The 19496-nt window shown below is 35.6% G+C and overlaps 1 protein-coding gene across 8 annotated transcripts in view; it reads right to left on the minus strand.

Moving 5' to 3' along the window:
* Positions 1–2444: 2444 nt before the first annotated feature.
* Positions 2445–19496, minus strand: part of LOC123307421 (CREB-regulated transcription coactivator 2-like) — a 61826-nt gene continuing 44774 nt past the window's right edge. For all 8 annotated transcript variants that reach the window (XM_044889721.1, XM_044889719.1, XM_044889714.1 and 5 more), the window contains 3 exons: positions 4939–5173; positions 3085–3296; positions 2445–2844 (listed from right to left, as the gene is read on the minus strand). In XM_044889721.1, coding sequence (XP_044745656.1) covers positions 3097–3296; positions 4939–5173 — 435 coding nt within the window. In that variant the 3' untranslated portion in view covers positions 2445–2844; positions 3085–3096. The remainder of the gene's footprint in view (positions 2845–3084; positions 3297–4938; positions 5174–19496) is intronic.

Below are 19496 nucleotides of genomic sequence, written 5' to 3' on the forward strand. Positions count from 1 at the left end.
GAGGTGTAGTTTATCTACAACTCCTTTTGACTATGTGTAGATAAACTACAATTACTCTACACTGGTATAAATCAAATCGAGTGGTATAAATCAAATCGAAAGTACCTGGTGTGACCATTAAAAATAGCAATTTTTTTGTATATATTAAGATCAATATCGCGTCAGAATTTACTCTGATGCAGATGCATTTCTTTCTCAACATGTTCGTGCAGTACACATAGTTAAAAACAAAGGACAGGAGAGGGGATTTGATAAAAGATTCTTCAACAAAAGGTGCCGTTCCAGGATGTCCGATGAAATGTGTAGGTACTTAAGCTAGATCAATATAATATTCATTTTCTTGGGAATTTTTATGAAATTCTCCACATTAAATCAAAAATCAGAAGATAACGCACCACACTGCATTCATACGATACTGCCACGGTACGTAATAGCAATAGCGGAACGCGGAGGTCACGCTCCTCTAGTCAAAATCAGCTATACCGTCTGTTCCGATATTCCTGAACAGTACTGTCAGTATTTCAGAGACGATGCCTATTGGCCCAGTCGTTCGAGTTCTATTGTACACGATTGCGGGCCAGTAAAACCAGCAATATCGAAACAGGCCCATAATGTGAAATTTCAAACCTATCCCGATGTACAAAGCGCCGACGTCAAAACCACGTGACGGAGGCAAGACAATCACGATAGAATGATTGTTGGCTTCGGATTTTCTCGTTGCGCCGGCGAACGACAATCGGCTGTTTCTTTCAAATGCATGATGCCTCAGTTTAAAAGATCGAGATCCCTTTGACTATAGTTACTATAATTGAAGATTGATAACTTACGTCATAGAAATACCAAACGTCATGTATTGAAGTCTTGAATGACCAGAAAGAGATTCCCAAAGTTTTGACTGTTCAGGTTGAGGCATTTGCTCAAGCATCTCAGAATACATCATGTGTTGTTCTCCCAACCTCATCACGAGGAAGAGATCTGAAGGGTTGTTTCAATTAGAGGATGAAATCATTTACAGGTTATTTATAATCCAAGTTGAACCTAAACGCATTTCTGAAGAAAACGTTACATTGGTGTCAGATGTGGGGGTTCAAACATCGCTCGAATTAAATTAACATTTTCGGTTATTTGACTTCATGCCAGTGACCACAAGGCACTGCAGAACGCGATCACTCAAGCGGTAATGGACTTTTTGAGCAAAATGAATGAAAGAAAATTACCCAAAGTTAAATGAGAAAATTGACAAGAACTCTTTTAAATTGAATGAGAAAATGGACCAGAGTACGCACCACGAGCTCACGACGTACCGTTTTCCCTTTTTTCCCCTTATCTTAACTTTAAGTCGAGTAGGTGGAAATTTATACCGCAGATGATCGGTTTCCGCTGTATGAACATTTCGTTAACACGAAAACGATCGGGTGTAATAATTAGATTGCCGACATTGCCTTGTCGATTCCAACATCGATAAGTTGTCGATAGATTGTCGTTCGATCGTCGTACCAATGAAGATTAAGGAAAATTATATAGATGTGATGAGTTAATTTACAGATAAATTGGATTAAAAACTGGAAAACATAAATGAAGAATTTGATGAAGTGGACAAGAGGTTCGATACAGTGAGTCAAAAATATGCCGAATTTGATGAAAAATTTGACGAGGTTTACCTTGAAGTTAACGGAATGTTTGAAGAAATGGCAGGAATAAATGAACATCATTCCTAATTAATAGATTCCCTGAAAAGAATGTCAAATAGAAAAGAAATTATGTCTTCATCACCCTACAGCATTGAACTCAACTCTTTCTCGAGTATGATGGATTCATATCGTTACATTTGTGGATATGAATGTCGTCGGGTGTTATGTATAAGAATATCATTATTTCATCATCATCTATCGACAGGAATAGAATCATAATAATAAATAAAATAAATAAGAATGTTGCAGGTTGAAGGACACCAATACCTATAAGGGTTTGGGACTCCTGATATCTGGCCTTTTGCTTATTCAGGAATTATGACTTATAATATGCTCAGTATTAAAAATTGAAATTAAGAAAAGAAAAAAAAGATGCTAACGCAGAATGATCTACACTCCATTTAAATTTGAGGGATCCCAAATACTTGTACACATTTTAATTCCATGCAACTTTTACCTTACTGGACTCTTTCACCCCTTCCTTAAATCTCAGGTTCTGTCACCGGCACTTTTTTTCATATCATTATAGTAATATCCGGTTCTTGATGAGATATAAGGAAATATGAATTATGGTTTTTTTTTTAAATATGAAATATTGGTGGTCAGTGTCCGTTTCGATATTTCATCGTGAATCATCTTGGTACGAGTATATTCAAAGTGTGGTAACTCAATATTATTATACACTATAAAATTTCTTTCCAAAAATCATATAATGCTTTTAATTTCAAGTGCATAATGTTTCTGAAAGGCAAATTATAATAAAACGTTTTATTGTGTACTTATCATACAAACAATAAATATACATTAAGAAAAGTTGAACCCACTTATTCAATTATCAAATGTTGACTTTTTTGATTCAAATTATTCAAAAATTCGTTAAAACAGTGTAAAACTGCTATCAGTCTTCAAATATAATTAATTGGTTTTTATGACACAAACGTAAATCATTACATTTATATTTCTTTCTATTTTCATCATCTGTCCTGACTACACCAAATAGAAATGTTGATAACTACACCATTCAACCTTCTTGTGTTCAAACATTTCACTCATCCGCTCAGCTGGGACATTAGTAGAGTTGAAGATCACATCTAGAAGTTCAAAAAGGTCGGAAGTGTATATCAAAGGTACAAGATATGATGGCAGTAAACCTCTGAAAAAAGAGAGATTGTTTAATAATGAATACATATATTAATTTTTTCAATAATTACCGATCGAACTCATTCAATTAGTTATAACATTAATTTCTTTCATGAATCAGTTTTGTGCCCACTTTCGTTCATGCATAAATTCTTGTTTTACTGAGGCAATGAAATATTTGATGATGTTAGGAGCAAGTCAAGTTTTTTTTTTAAATATGAAGTTTACAATAGTTAATCCTTCACATACTCACTTTTTATTTTTGTTATGAATGATCCAGTCTGAAATGTTCTTCTATGGTATCTGGTATGAAATTAATACCATTTTCTGCTAAAATTTGGAATTCATCTAAGCCTAGCGGTTCCAAACTACTTCGTAATGCATCTTCAGAAAATAATTCTTGTTCAAACTGTTTTACTGCTGCTAAATCCTGCCTTGTTGTATCTTCTGACGCCGACGAGAAGTCTGATTAAAGAAACTCAATATCAGAACAAACGTTTGGGCATACAAAAATAATTGGGCACTACTTGAGTATTTTCATCTTGGTAACAGAAAATTTCCCAAAATTCGTTATTCAAATTTCCTCAGTAACTGATTGTTATAACAGGCAGTAAACGATTGTTACCATAGTGCCTGCACGCGCATAAGGAAGTCTTAGCTTGCTTTAGATTTTGTTTTGTCAATATTTTACTACCATATATATTTTACCGGTCAGTTAGTCACTTTTAGAAAAAGACAACTGTTTGTTGTTCAATGTCTACCCCCTTCTATTCTTCTACCTAATACATACCATCATTACTTTAGTTCTAAATTTACTGGTTTGAAAGAAAACCTGGTAAAGAAAGACTTGCAATGCATAAGAAAGGGTAATTAGGCCAGTTCGAAAAAGCAAGATATAGGAGCTTCCCCTTCCTTGCAACAACACGCGATGGTTATAGAATGCAGATGGTCGTTCCGTTTCGGACTCAATTATTTGGGACGAAAGTTGAAATGCTGAAGCACGTCTAACGGCATTTCGCGTTCGCGAATTGAAAGATTACAAATTTAAGAATTAAGTTTTCGAATTGTTCACTTGGATGAACCAAAAAATAGACAAATCTGTTATAAAAAATTAATTTTTTATCTCTGAGTGGATTCCGAAAATATTGGAACACCATTGGATTAGTTTCAATCTCAATGTATCGACCACAATTTTGTGTGGAGAGAAGGAATTGTTGAGGTACCAAGGAAAACATTATTTTTCCAAACCGTATTCGAGTTCAGCTAGTTATACAGGGTGTTTTCAAAGTTGAGGTTTTTGACAGAAGGGAGAAGTCATCAAAATAAGCCATTTTACGAAAAATTGTCTATATAAAATATTTTAGAATTTCGACAAAATTACATTAAATTTTGAGTACGGTACAGTGGAAGGTAACTCCAGCAACGGAAAAACGAAACAAAACATGAACACATGACTGGACGATGGTTCAGTACATCCAAGACTATCTGAGTTATTAGGATTAGGTCACTTAAAAAAAATTGTTGCATCTAGCGATTTGGGGTAAAAAAAAGTGTTGAAGATTGAGACAGTTTATTAAAAGTGCTTATGTTGACATAGTGTTATTATTGTGACACTATTTCACCTCATATGTACAACGATTGTTGGAGGATTCGAATAAGAAGATGATTGTGATGACCATTGTGAAAAAATCTGTGAATAATTTAGACGAATTTCATTGGTGCGAACTGATTTTCTATTTTTTTTTTCATTGTGTCTTTTTCTGTCAGTTGGAATCAAAATGAGCCATTTCATAAAATAGTTAAAGGTATTCAATAATGAGATAAATTCGGCCATCCTAAGTTTCTATTTTCATTCCGTAAAAAACGAGCCAATATCCTAAACGAAACCAGTTTTTTCCTATTGCTTTGCGATAATTCAGATAACAAATGAGGTTGTATAAGGATCCATTTCAGTAATCATTTTAAATTTTTTTTCCAACTTTATCATTTCGACAATTCACATTCTGTTGAAAAAAGCGCCACCTTTAAAAATACTTCGTTTAGAATATGACGAAAACGATGATTAATTATTGACCAATAATTCTTATTATCTTATTATTTATCTCACCTGTCAATGTAATATCGGGTATGCTAGTTGGTGTGTTTGGAGTAGTGTGCAAGCTCGGCGATGTGGTTGGATACATTAGCTGCGATGGTGAAGTACTGTAGTAGCCTCCATCTGACGTTAATTCTATATTTGTAGCACCAGAAACATCTGATAAGTTTTGTGGATTGTTTTGAGTCATTTGGCCAGCCACATGATGATCTTCTACATAGGAAACCGTGTTGACAGGATTGTCCAACTGAGAAAATATTCAGAAGTTGAAGTTTTTTTATACCTAAACTAGTTACAGTTCAGAATCAATCAATACACTGCACTACATGAAGAAGAGGCGGAGAACTCCAAACTGTGATTCATTATATGGGTATAGAATAGCAGAACCTATATTAAACAAAGTCACTTTGTGTGTGTAACGGTCCACTTTATGTATTTTAGATTACAGAATTGCCTTCGGAGTCATCAACTTATTCTGCAAAAATGACCCAAGATAACCATTTTCCCTATTGAGAATTTGATTCGTAATTCGTGAATATTTTGTAACTGATGTGACAATTCTAAATTTTTCTTTTAGTTACCTTGATTATCCAGTAAACGACGGTAAATCATTAAAAAAGCCTAATTTTTCTTAACATAAAAATTTAATGTTAGCAAATAGAATAAAATAAGTGACTCCTTTTGGCGACCACGTGATCTTCATCTTCCATCCGCATCTTTAAAAAATAGGAACACATTGGAAACCATTTGCAATATATGCCAATTGAAATATTTTGATGCGTTAGAACACTTCAACTCTTGAAATCAAGTCCTGGAAATCTAAACCATGTTTTGCAATGTTGAAAAACTGAAACGTCAACTTTTCTATCGAGGAATACAATAAAATGTAATATTATAAGGATCTCATTCAACGGTGACTCCTCCCATTCTTGCGTTAGGAATCTCAACCTTTCCCCTCTCCCAAGAGATTGAAGATACCTAATAAGATTTTTTAGTCAGATTAATAAACTGCTCCAAATGAGTTAAGGATATTGACTTAAATTGCAAAAAATATATGTAGTTAAAATAAGATTTTTGTGATGAAAATTCATATTAATATGATTTCAAGTTGCAGATTAATTTTATCCTGTAGGTCTGCAGCGTATGCAGGGTGGTTAAGAAAAATCGAGTAAAATAACGAAATTTTATTCCAAGAAAATTCAAGCATTTTAAGACTATCAATACAATGTAAGGTCTCCACGGGCATCAATAACAGCTTGACACCTTCTTTGCATACTACACACGAGGTTGTTGAACACTTCTTGAGGAATTTGCTTCGGTAGGCGGTAAACGGGGCAGAAGCTCTCTCAGATCATTTAAGGATTCTGGGGTAGGTTGATGATTATCAACTTTGAAGCATATCCCATGCATGTTCTATGCAATTCAAATCTGGTGAGTACGGAGGTATTGGTACATGTGGAATACCAAGCTCCTCGCACGCATTCTCAACTATGGCTGCACGGTGCGGTCTAGCGTTATCGTCTAGAAATTGAAAAGTTTCACCAATAGCAGCGTGAAAATTTGGTACAACATTGTCAATGATATGCTCCCTATAGTGTAAGGCGGTCATATTCCCAGAACAAATGTGTAGATCTGTGCGCCCGTTGAAACATATCAAGGCGCATACCGTAACCCCCCGGAATGGATGGACTTCTTGGACATAGCGACGATTACGTGGAATGCGTGGGATTGTCCATACCCTTATTCCTCGAGAATCAGAAAATTGTCCATATCTGGATTGATCAGGGAAAAGGACACTACGCCATGGATCGTTCCAATTGATATGTTGCCTTGCCCATTCCAGTCTTTGAAGCTTATGGTCACGTGTTAATGGAACTCCTCTTAATGGACGCCTAGAACCAAGATTCACCATTCTCAAACGTCGTCTGATGGTTTCGATGGAAACTTGGACCCCATCTGCATGTTGAAGAGTATTCCGTTGCATTCTACACGTAGATGTAGGGTTTCTTCTCGCCGAAACGGTGATGAAACTATCCTGAGCAGGTGTTGTTTTTCGTCGCCCACCAAGCCTTGGTCTTTCCAACACGGAACCTGTCTCCCTGAACCTATTCATCACACTTTGGCTGACTTGGAGCCTCTGTAGCATTCCGATAGCCCTATTAGCCTCAGCGTTTGTTAATTTACCTCTTGGCATTTTCAGAAAACTGGTTTCAAATCGAAGCCGTTGATAAACTGACTTCATTTCAAAATAAGAGCATTCATGAAACATATGCAAAGAACCAAACTTCAGAAAAAAGGCGACCAGATTGACGAAATGTCTCATACTGATTTTTATTGGATCGATTCAAGTTGTTATTGAGTTTTAAATGATTTTACAGCGATTTTTTCGAAGATTACACACTTTTAAAAACAATTGAACGATTACCCTAATTCTTGTGGAGCAGTTTATGTCTGATCTAAGAGGAAAGCTGACGATTAAATTTTTCGACTTCGTAAAACATAGAGAGGTTTCTAGTCGTTCCGTCAAACAGAAAAATTGAAAAGACTGAACAGTGAGAAAAGTAGAATAAATATTATGTTACAAAATTCGTATATCTCTCAAGAAGATATGTTGGGCTTTTTAATGATGCGTCACTTGGCACATGCAGCCGTAGGAGTGGCTATCCTTGAAATTATAATAAGGTCATTAAGTTTAGCCCTCATCGATATTGAAGTTGATGGATTCTTTTTATTATTTGTTTGATTCTATAATTAGTGGATGTACTTGTACGTATACATCCTCGTGAATGTCGTACTCTGCATGTACATAATACACAAAGTGAGTGAAAATGTACCGAAGAAGATATGTATTTTGTGTATTTCAGTCATTCTGTACAGTGTACATCTACGTGTACGTTGTGCGTAAAATTCAGAGTGCAGTTCTTGTATATCTACATATATTCGTAAGCTCCAAGTGGGTGCAATAAGAGGGGAAAATCAGCTGATTTATAGGGTTGGAAAATCGCTATTATTGAGCGAACCGCTGCTTATTGAAGGCCGCGAAAAATGCCAAACCGAAGACGAATAAACGGAGCGTACCAGCAAATACTCTCGACCACGGTGCCAAATCGGAAATAAGAAAATTTTGAGATTTTTTGACTACTAAACAAGTCTATGTCAGTCGTCAGTTCGGCAAAACCGATAAAAGATTATAGACAATCTATAATCTTTGGTGAGCACTGATCACAGACCGGGCTGAGTAGTACCGATCGGACTCATCGATAGAGAAGAGAAGTGTTTGTATTATGGTTTTTTTATGCAAATCGGCCCGAAAAGGTGGATCTCATGGCCTGCTAGAATACATAGTGATGCATACCTATATGAATATACTAGGAAGGTAACTTTTTTTTGACGATTCCTCGATCTATCGGGTGTATCTCAAAAATCTTTAAATTTTGTAGGAATTTTCATAGCTTTCAAGCTCTGAAGCATTGAAACTTTCGAATTCATTCTGTTCAATGTGGACATTCACTGTAACAATAATTTTTGATGCTAAAGAAAACAAAAAATAAGCAATAATAATCTAGATCTGTTGGAAAGTAGGCGAGTAAAAGATTACTTTCAATTTTGAGTCTGGTATTAATGGTTGGAGTATTATTAATTAGTTAGACGAAACAGTTCCTACCAGCGGAAGAGGCTCATAAAAAACACTGGATCTCATTGTCTTTTTATGCTATTTTCTGTCACCCATCAAAATTTCAACTAAATCCATACATGTTGATAACCGTCATTTACTGGACAGGGAAAAAGAAATTAGCTGTTTAGAGCATCATCACTCAAAACATATTTTAAAGATTAAAACGCTGCAGTTGCTGCTCGCGATAGGTAGGTAGGTAGTAGTACTTTTAGTAGTGAAGAAAGGCTTCCACTTCGAATTGAAAGAAAGTAAGCTGGAAATTTATATGAACCTTGATTATGGTATTCTGAATGATGCTTCGAAAATCTCAATTTTCATTCGAAAGGATCTGCTCAAATTATTGATGAAAAAAATATTTATCACGGCAGGAAATCAATCTATATTCCTGTAATGAGTAAATGAAAACATACAAAATATTAACGAAGAAGGGGGAATCAATATACACTACTCAACAATTCTAGAGAACACGTTGTCTGGAACATCCGTTAAGAATCCTTTAAGGAAAAGCTGAGATATTTTAAGTTATTCTCATCATATTCTTTCTTTACTTTATCAAGTTCTTTCCATCTGATATCAATTAATTGTATTAGGCGTGATAGATGGTGGTATTTGTTGATAAACCTTTTTTTTCTCGTTTGAACAATAATTTAGATTTGGATTGTCAATAATTGGAGAAATGGAAGCAATATCGATACATCAGTTATGCCGATAAGACATTTGGCTCCTGTGCAACTTGACCAAATCATAAGATGGATATAGAAAGGATTTTTGCTTATGTTCATGAGCAGCACAGTATGACAGCTGCTCAAAATCGCCTTTTGATCATGAGTTCTAGAATTAATTCCATATATCCGGCATCTCGGCCCAATAGATCAATGAGATTTGCAACCTCTGACAGGAATTGTATGGATTTTTCGACCAATTTGTCCCAAAATTTCATGAATTCTCATCGAGTAAAATGCCTAGAAGATTAGAATACTTGAAACGAGCTCGTGGAGGACAAATCAAGAACTAGCCTTACCGTTACTTTCAATTTTCTTTTCATACGTATAAGTTTTTTTCATAGTTACTCAAACCTACAATTTCTCATACTTTCAATTCGAATTTTTTTCATGAAACTCAACTGAACATACTCTGGTATCTGATCAGCCATCTTGAACCGAATATTCCTTAAATAAATTGATGGAAGGTCAGTGATCAGTGATCAAATGTTAGGTAGTGCATTTGACATTCCTACAACTCAAAATCTAAAATGGATATTAATGAATAGGTGGTGTTCATATATAGCCCATTCAAGAATTATTGACATTCCAATAGGCCTTGAAAGTCCAGACGCGGCTTAATAGCTAGTCACAAAGGATCTGCAATAATTTCTGTAGTGTCTGTAGACTCTTGATGCCTCCAGGACCATAGAAACTTGAGTGTAACGAAACTTTTTCGAATAAATGTGACGGTAATTGTGCGACGGAAACGGCCATATTGGTCTTCCAAGTTTTGACTTGAAAAGTGGCAGACTTGGAAGTCAAATGAACAAAGTGATGTTTCAACTTAATTTTGGTAATTTGGATTCTTGAAATTTGCTGGAAATAAGGATTTTGGATATTTTATCGTGAATATTTGGTATTTAATCTAGTGAAGTCAGTGTTATAATCCTTTTTAGTATTCCTACATCATATTACAAAATCGGAAAACATGGTTACTTGTGCTGCTTGTGGCTATTGCTCAACATTAAAAAATGAAAATTCCAGTGTTACACTTCATAGGTAGGTGATTTTTCAAGCTGAATATAAGGTATTAATTGTAAGTTTCTGAATTTCATGACATAACAAGGTTATCCTTTGACAATAACACTCCATGGGCGTAGGTGATGTTAAGTCATAGATCTTATAATAATACCATTAAGTATTTAGCCAAGCAGTGTTAGGCGGGGTGAATTTCCGCTTTGACTATCAATTTGAACGAGCTTGAAAAAGCTTCTGAATTTACGTCAGTGCTTTCCTAATTTTTTTGATTAATCAGAATCAACTGACTATTGAAGTTAGTTTTTTGGAAACTTCATTGTTCCACGCCACTGTTGAAACGGAAATATAAGTCGGCCATATTTCTCCTCTATTCCGGTCAAATTGAAATGAGCAATATGCTCCTTCCTGTTATTCTATATTCTAAGGTCTGCTCCGACAGTAAGTGCGGGTGGAGCAGGAATCCAACAGACGGCAGGGAGCCGAGGAGCGACCCGGACGAGGAGCGACCACCACGAGCCCGAAAACCTGGAAAGGGCTCCAACAGAGCTTAATCCTTTTGATATCTGGGATAAGTGAATTTTCCTTTGGAGAGGAGTGTGAAAGTCGCAAGACTAAAGTCATACAGAAAACAGAGAGGCTGGGAAGAGACATTGGACGACTGACGGAGTACTTGAACGGGAATCGCGGAAGTAAGGTTGTGTCAGCTGCCAAAGAAATCATGGATAGAAACAGAACACACACAGAACAAGAGACGGAGAATGCTACAGCTCACCACTGCCTCGACACTCTGAAGTGAAAGTTAAGTCTGTATGCAGAACGCCTGAGGAGATATAAAAGCAATTATAGCCGGAAAAGAGACAATAAATTCATTTGAAAAATCTGAAGAAACTTTCTACCGGTCACTCACATCTTCTGATGGAGAAAATGGAAAGTTACCACCAAAGGACGCCGTTGAACAATTCTGTACCGAACAATTATCAACAAAACCTCAGTTCAAAGGAGATACCGTATGGATTGAAGATGAAAAATCTGAAGCTATAAAATATGAGCCGATGCAGCATGACAGGATCACAATTGAAGACGTGAAATCAGCTATCAGAGGACTACGGACTACACAACTGGAAAACACCTGGGCCTGATGGATTACAGAACTTCTGGATCAAGAAACTTTGGATCATGCATGACAAATTGACCTCCGCAATAAATAATGTCATTGAAAATCCGGAAAGAATGCCAGTATTCCTTACACATGGCACAACATACCTGTTACCTAAAGATCAAAGGAATACAGAAGACCCATCCAAGTACCGACCAATCACATGTCTTCCAACGATGTACAAATTAATCACATCGTGCATTTCAAACCGAATTCACAACCATTGCGAAAGGAATAACGCACCAAATGCACCAAAGACAGCCGATGGTGCAAAGAACAACTAATAATTGATTCAGTTATCTGCGTTCTCCAAGCGAAGGAATCTATACGCTGCGTACATACGACTACCAGAAAGTATTCGATTGCATACCTCACGAATGGCTCTTGAAGATTTATTGGATGGAGCAACATTGGATCCCAATATTGTTAAGTTCCTGAAAAACGCCATGTCAACGGCGTACTAGTCTTCAAATGAAAGCAGCTGATGGCTCCATTACAACAAGACCTATTCCAATAAGACGCGGAATTTTCCAAGGAGATTCGCTGAGCCCTCTGTGGTTCTGCATGGCCCTGAATCCCTTGTCTCATAGATTGAATTTTACGGACTACGGATTTGCCATAAAGAGCGGCATTAGAACAATGATGAAACTGAATCATCTCCTTTACATGGACGATTTGAAACTCTTCGCATCTACCAAAAAACAAATGCAACAGATGCTGAAAATGGTAGAAGGATTCTCTTAAGACATCAAAATGAAGTTTGAACTAGAAAAATGTCGACTGCTGAACATAACGAGAGGGAAAATAGAAGATGGTACGTTCAAACTAAAGGAAGGTGCAGAAATTGAAGCATTCAAGGAGGGAGACACATACAAGTATCATAAATAAAACATTAAACAGGCAAGAAAAATTAATCAGAGCCAGATGAAGAAAGAACTAACGGAGGAGTTCACCCGAAGATTGAGAAGGATAATGAGAACTGGCCTTAACAGCAAGAATCTGATAAAAGCGATTAACACCTACGCTAGATCGGCGCTGAGCTATTCATTCGGTATCATCTCTTGGACCACCACCGATTTAGCAGCCTTACAGAGAAAAATAAGGACGATGCTGACTGAACACAATAAACATTACCCCAAAAGCTCAATAGAGCGGACAGAGCTGCCACGACATCTTGGGGATAGAGGAATTGTTGATTTGTCCAACCGTATGTCCCAGGAAATTGAAGGACGAAAATATTTCCTGGGCAAGGCTGCTTCGTCAGAACTCCATCGAGTAGTTTGTGTTGCTGATAGTTCTACACCGTAAAAGCTACAACAGGACCACTTGGAAACCGTCGAACACTCTGCAGAAAGTAAAATGCAGAAACTGATTTTTAAACCTTTGCATGGAAGGCACCAGAACGAGGTCAACCATGATTACGTCGACATATCTGCGTCGAACTACTGGTTGACTTCCGGAAGGTTGTTTCCTGAGACAGAGGGCTTCATGCTGCCATCCAGGATCAGGTGATTCCCACAAGGAACTACATGAAATATATCGCCAAGGATGCCTCAGCGGCGGACGATAGCTGTCGTTATCGCTGTGCGACACATGAAACTATTCAACACATCACCGAGGGATGTCAGAAATTCGCAGGCACGAAGTATAAAAATGGACATGATGCTGTTGCCAAGATTCTTCACCAAGAATTTGCACCAACTTCTAAGTTCGAAAAAGGTTCCTCATTACAATAACCATCCGGATGCTGTATTGGAAAATGAACATCACAAGCTCTACTGGGATCGCACGGTTCTCACAGACCGGAAACTAACCCACAATAGACCAGACATCATATTGCTCAATAAGGATGAGGTCATCGACATCGACGTGGCGATTCCAAATAATAACAATCTTCTAGATAGGCACACTGAAAAAATTTCAAAATACAAAGATCTCGAGGAACAAACCAGCAGAAAGTGGAAAGATATCAAGACCATCCCTATAGTCATTTCATCTACAAGCCTGATACCGAAGAAACTACTAGAGAACTTGAGGAAACTTCAGTTGGACGAAAATATCTATAAGTCATGCAGAAGGCGGTACTGCTGGGAACGGCGAGAACTGTACGCAAGTACATGGGGAATGCAGAGGAATACCGTCTGCTCCGACAGGAAGTGCGGGTGGAGCAGGAATCCAACCGACGGCAGGGAGCCGAAGAGCGACCCGGACCCGACCACCACCACGAGCCCGAAAACCTGGAAAGGGCTCCAACAGAGCTTAATCCTTTTGATATCTGAGATATCTGGGATAAGTGAATTTTCCTCTGGAGAGGAGTGTGAAAGCCGCAAGGCTAAAGTCATAACCTAGAAATGTATGTAACACTGTCAACAACAAATTTAAACTAATTTTGGTCAGTGCATCAACTTTATATAATTGGCCATGGGTCAGTGTTCATTTTCAATAACAACCTGAATCCCGCAACTCAAAATATCTCTTTATGGACTATTATTACCAACATAAATTCGATTTTCCACAGCCACTCAAGATGTCAATAATTCTTGAATGGACATCCAATAAAACCTATGGTATTTGTTGAAATCACCGATGTTTTATGTGTAGGTTTCTATAGATATACTGGAAGAACCTTTTATACCTTCGGATATCTTAATACGTGAACACATATTATCTGACGTTTTTGAAACATTTAGAAACCATGGATTGTACAAATTTACAGCTTCATATATTTCATTTTGAGGTAACTCCTTTTTTCAGCTACATATGTTAATACATACACTTCTTTATAGAAGTGATAACCTCTTTATAGAAGTGATAGTATTTATGTCTACAGATCACGTGGTCTTGCTCGATTATCCACTACCGACATAGTTCATTGAGAAACTCTCTATTAAAAATTCTACAACATTATTGTTGTAACATAATTAATATGCATTCAAGGGAAAAATTAAATTAAAAAGTAGTTATTGATTTTCTCAAACAAACCAATTTACCTATATTAAAGAACTGAAAATTACTAACGAAAAGATCTGCTTTCAGCTGAATTCCGTTGTAATAATGAACAAGTTTGTTCTTAATGAGTTCTTTTGATTGAGAAATGAACTGTAATTCAATCTTGGAATAAAAAAAAAATCATTCATTGTAGTGTTCATACATATCATTAAAATTGTAGAAGTATTTTCCAGGACTACTCAATTAAAAAAAAATTAGTGATTGTAGTGTTCAGACATAAGTATAATATTCAACAACAAATAAATATTACTTTATATCATTAAAATATTAAAAGTATTTTTAGGGCAACTCAATCAAAAGAAATTAGTTAAGAATAGGACATCTTTATAAAAACAATTTTTTTAGAAACCTAAAATGTAATATTAACATTTTCGCTACTGAATAGAAATGGCTTCAAAATACACCAAATTAGTTTTCATTTACTTAAGAAGAAAGATGTATTGAAAAATCCAATAAGTAATTAATCTAAATGAAGCTTAAATAACAGTGCGTTTTCAAACCTACACAATACAAGCATGCACTACGAATAAAGTCGCAAGAGCAAGATCTGCTTCTGAGAACGGAAAATGTTATAAAGCCCCACAGATATGCTTAAACGCCGCTTAGGAAAATTTTTCATAGCCTCAAATGTCAACAAATGATAAGACCTGAGCTGTTACATGAATAGAGATGGATTCCGAATAGATAAGAGGATATTATGGCTATCCAAAATTTTCCCCAAAAGAAGGATGCACAAGCACATTATCAAACATTTATTCGAAACACTTCGTATGAATGCAAATCGAAAAATGAAGGGTAAGTTGTCGTTAGTTATGTTAGTCACCTGTAACTGCGCACTCCATGTGCACCCAGACTCCATCAAGCTAGCGACCAACTGCGCCCAGTCCTACCAACACACATTCTCTATTAGGTACCTAATGTTGCATTAGCTATTGCTTAACGTTTCCCTTTACAATATATCTCTTATGAAACACTTTTTATGGCGCTTTCAAATCAAAAATGGAACCTCATATACTATGTTAATCACTTTCAGTTATCGAATAAGATTTACTATGAAAAATCATAGCTCCGCACTCTTATATTTTAAAAGCTTATATCAAGATTTTCAATTCTTTAGAGTTCCAGAAGCAGATATCTACCAAATCTACAGATAATGAAATACCCAGAAGAATCTGGTTGAAGCAAGATTATACCTGGATAAATGAAATAACCAATTTTGTCTGCCTTGGAATGCATCTTTTAGCACAGGATGGTAATGGTACATCACTTTTTATTTCTGAAAAATATGTTTGGTTCAACTGAAAATCCATATATTACCAAAATTATTTCACAGTTAAAATTAGTTGGTCCAAGAATAGTAAAGAGTTTCGGTTCCTTCATTCATTCTTGAAAGTGATGTGTTCAAAATTGAAGCTTGTATATATTTCAATCTCTTCCATTGGAGTTATATTATTGGAATATTCCAGTTAGGAAAATCGTAATATATAATAAACGAACTGTCCCACGAGGAACTCCACGTGCTTCATCCATACAATGATTTTTATTTAAATGGCAATCCTAATTTTTTCATAACTAGCCTATATAAAATTGCACATGCGTACAAAATATCAAATTCCTATTCTTTGTCGTTGAGAATGTATCAATCATCTGAAATAAAGGAATCTGACTCAACTCAATGAAATAATTCAGGCAGCTCAAAATGGAATACCAATTAAGATTCTCAATATTTGTCTAACAAAAAAATTTATTTGATTTGAAATGGAATTAAAACGTTGCTGTAGGAATGGGATATTCTTGCACATCTCGGCGTAGTAGATCGTTGTGGAATTAGTCAGTTACGCCACAGAAAAATAAAATCTACTTTTTTCTGCAAATGATAGTAAACCGAAATAAGTTGTCGGTAGGTACACCATCTACTTATATTTGCTGCATATACATGTTATACAGGGTGAGGCTTTGTTTCGTTCAAATATTTAAACAGCATATTCTTGAGGTCAAAAGAAACACTTTTTTTCTATACCATTTTTTCCGCTTCGGCTATGATAAAAAGATATAGCCCTTTTAAATTTTCATAATGAGCTATGCTGCTCCTGGAGAAACAAAATTCCCTTCAGAATAACAAGCTAAATCTATGACTCTACACATCTGTGGATCTTTTAAACAAAGTGCATTCAGCCAAAGTACCCAATTTTCATTTTTGAACACATATTCGAAAACGGCACATTATACGAAAAAATATGTAGAACACTTATATTTTACAAAACGTTCAAATATTTATTAGATAGCATGCAACTTACTTTCATGAATTGGATTCTTTGAATTTTTGCTATTTTTATGGTAAGCAAATTGCGTGCGGAAAAGATATAACAGGGGTTTTTCCCGCACGCAAATATTATAGAGTAAATTATATTCTGTCATGTCTCTATGCACCGAACGCCAACGATGAGAATTCCATGGTAACGACGTGCAGAATTACATCTATCATTATATATGAATTAATCAAATCTAATTTGATTTGTTTCGTAAATTTGATATATTTATATATTTCAAGCGCTTATAGAAAAAATATTGTTCCAGCTCTTGCGGAAAGTGTCTTGCTCGCACTTTACTCCGTACCCACAACCTGCAACGGCAGTTTCGTGCAAGTATCACTTTGCACATTTGACAGGAAAATGACTTTTTTTAATGGTTTTTCAACAGCATTTTAACTTTTTAACCGAGCCGATTCGTTAAAAATGGTAAAGAAAAAGTGTTTCTTTTGACCTCAAGAATCTACTGTTCAAATATTTGTACCAGTCGTTGGTGCCAGGTGACGTTTGAGATTAAACGGTTACATGAAATAACGTGCGTTCAAAAAAATTTGTCGTCAAGTAGGTTATGGAATTTCGAACGTCGATATTTCGTGTAATTCTTAGCTTTTGCTGTACTATTTTTCACGAGAACCGTCAAGTTAGGAGCTAGCATTTTGGATTGTTGCTGAATTAAAATTATCATGAAATCATAAAGATGGTTTTTACGGACATGCAAAAGGCAATTATTATTGAATCCTACTTCAAAATTGGTGAGAAAACAGAAGGAGAGTGGAAATATTCTTTAATGTTCCAACATTCCCAATGTTGCTGAAAGAATCAATCTTTGGAAAGTACTGTTTTGCGATGCGTTGACGGAACAGGTATGTTCAAGCAAAAAAAGTAGTGGTCGACCAAAGAAGAAAACCTCAGAGTTATTCAGCAATAATGAAAATATTGCAGAAGACACAAACTCCACGATCCTCTTTTAAAATTTTTACCAAGAATTTTTCTTGGTTCTCAGATTGTTTGGATTCTTGTGGACCTTACTCAATGGAAGAAATGCGTTTCGCACTTTGGGCGAAATTAACTTTTCCTTAAAAGTGCCTTTCCACTTTCCATACAAAATTACGATGTATAGGTTAATGTCATCATTGTTCACATTTTGGGAAGATGAATTAATTAAGAAAAGACCTACGTTCAGACACCGAAAATCAACGTTTAAAATTCCATAACCTACTTGACGACGAATTTTTTTGAACGCACGTTAGTACGAGGGAATACCGAGAGTATGCGGGCAATTTTAAAATCATATTATGCTGACGACAGGCTTCCACAAGATGTTGATTATTATTTTGGTTGCATTTATTCTTGAATAGTTTGATGAATAACCGTGTAGGTACTACTCGAAAGCTCATCAAATCAAAAATTGAACCTAAGTATAACTAACATAAAAATTGTATGCCAACAAGTTTGTGGCATACAAAATAATACATTAAATATGTATTTAACGACCGTATGCATAGTTTCATTGAACCAAGATTAAAATGTTAAAATACGTTCAAGGGTTTAAGCATAAAATTTCTATGAAACAAGGACGGTGATAAATCACCCTGTCGTTCCCATTATACTCATGATACCTTATATAAGTAGGCGTACGTAAAGTTCCTTGTGGGATCCTCTATAAGATAGTGATTTTGATTTTTTTCTTCTTGTCTGTCTATTAAGAAAAAATTACAGAATGAATATTGATGAAATGAGAGGAAATAATTAATTTTGATACTGGTCTAGTAGTCTCCTATATCCAAAAGAGGATCTTGTGTATCAAGAGTGAATATTTTTCACTAGTTTCTTGAGTTTTTGAAGAAGTTTCTGATTGATAAATATCAGAGAAGAACATCAAGTGTACAAATATCGAGATCTAAGCACTTGTTAGCCCTCGATTTTATCTTGAAATTCATAAAATATACAGGAAGATTCATTAAGGCTGGCGACCAAAATGCCAAAAATGCCAATATCTTCGAAATTACAAGAGATATGGGTTTGCTGTTTTAAGAGGTCAATGAGTTATGCTCTTTGGCTTTTTATCAGTAGGTTAGAGTTCAAGAATTGCCCTCGAACTTTCCGAGAAAAAAATAAAAAATTGAGTGAGGTGCTACGTAACGCCTTTTAAACAATTCGAAATGTTTTTGTCATGGAAAAACGGAAAACAGGGTGTTTTTTCGATAGAGAAAAGTTATTCCTCACCACTTCAAAACAGAAAATATGTAAAAATGTCCTGAACAAATATTGTGAAATGGAAAGAGTAGTTTATAATTTCATAACTTTTTACCAACCTTAATCAATGTATATCACGCAATTATATTCAGTACGCTAGCTAGTGGAAAACTCTTTGATGAATCATCCTGTAGGTATGTATGTATATGAGGTTCATTGATTCTCAATTCCATAATTATTCTTATTTAATGACTGATAATTTGATGAGTATAACACGCCTACTGAATCTTTCTTTCTTTACTATAATCCAGATTATATGAAAACAACTTAAACCAGCGGAATATAAAGAGATAATTTGTATTTTCTTGCTGAATTAGTCTTTTTCAATTTTGAATTTCTCAATTTTCAACCTGTGAAATTCGTTGTTCGAAACCGAAAGTTAAAAGAATCGATGTGAAAAGGGACACAAAAATTCAATGTAC

The sequence above is a fragment of the Coccinella septempunctata genome, chromosome 2, assembly GCF_907165205.1.
Source record: "Coccinella septempunctata chromosome 2, icCocSept1.1, whole genome shotgun sequence".
Lineage (NCBI taxonomy): Eukaryota > Metazoa > Arthropoda > Insecta > Coleoptera > Coccinellidae > Coccinella > Coccinella septempunctata.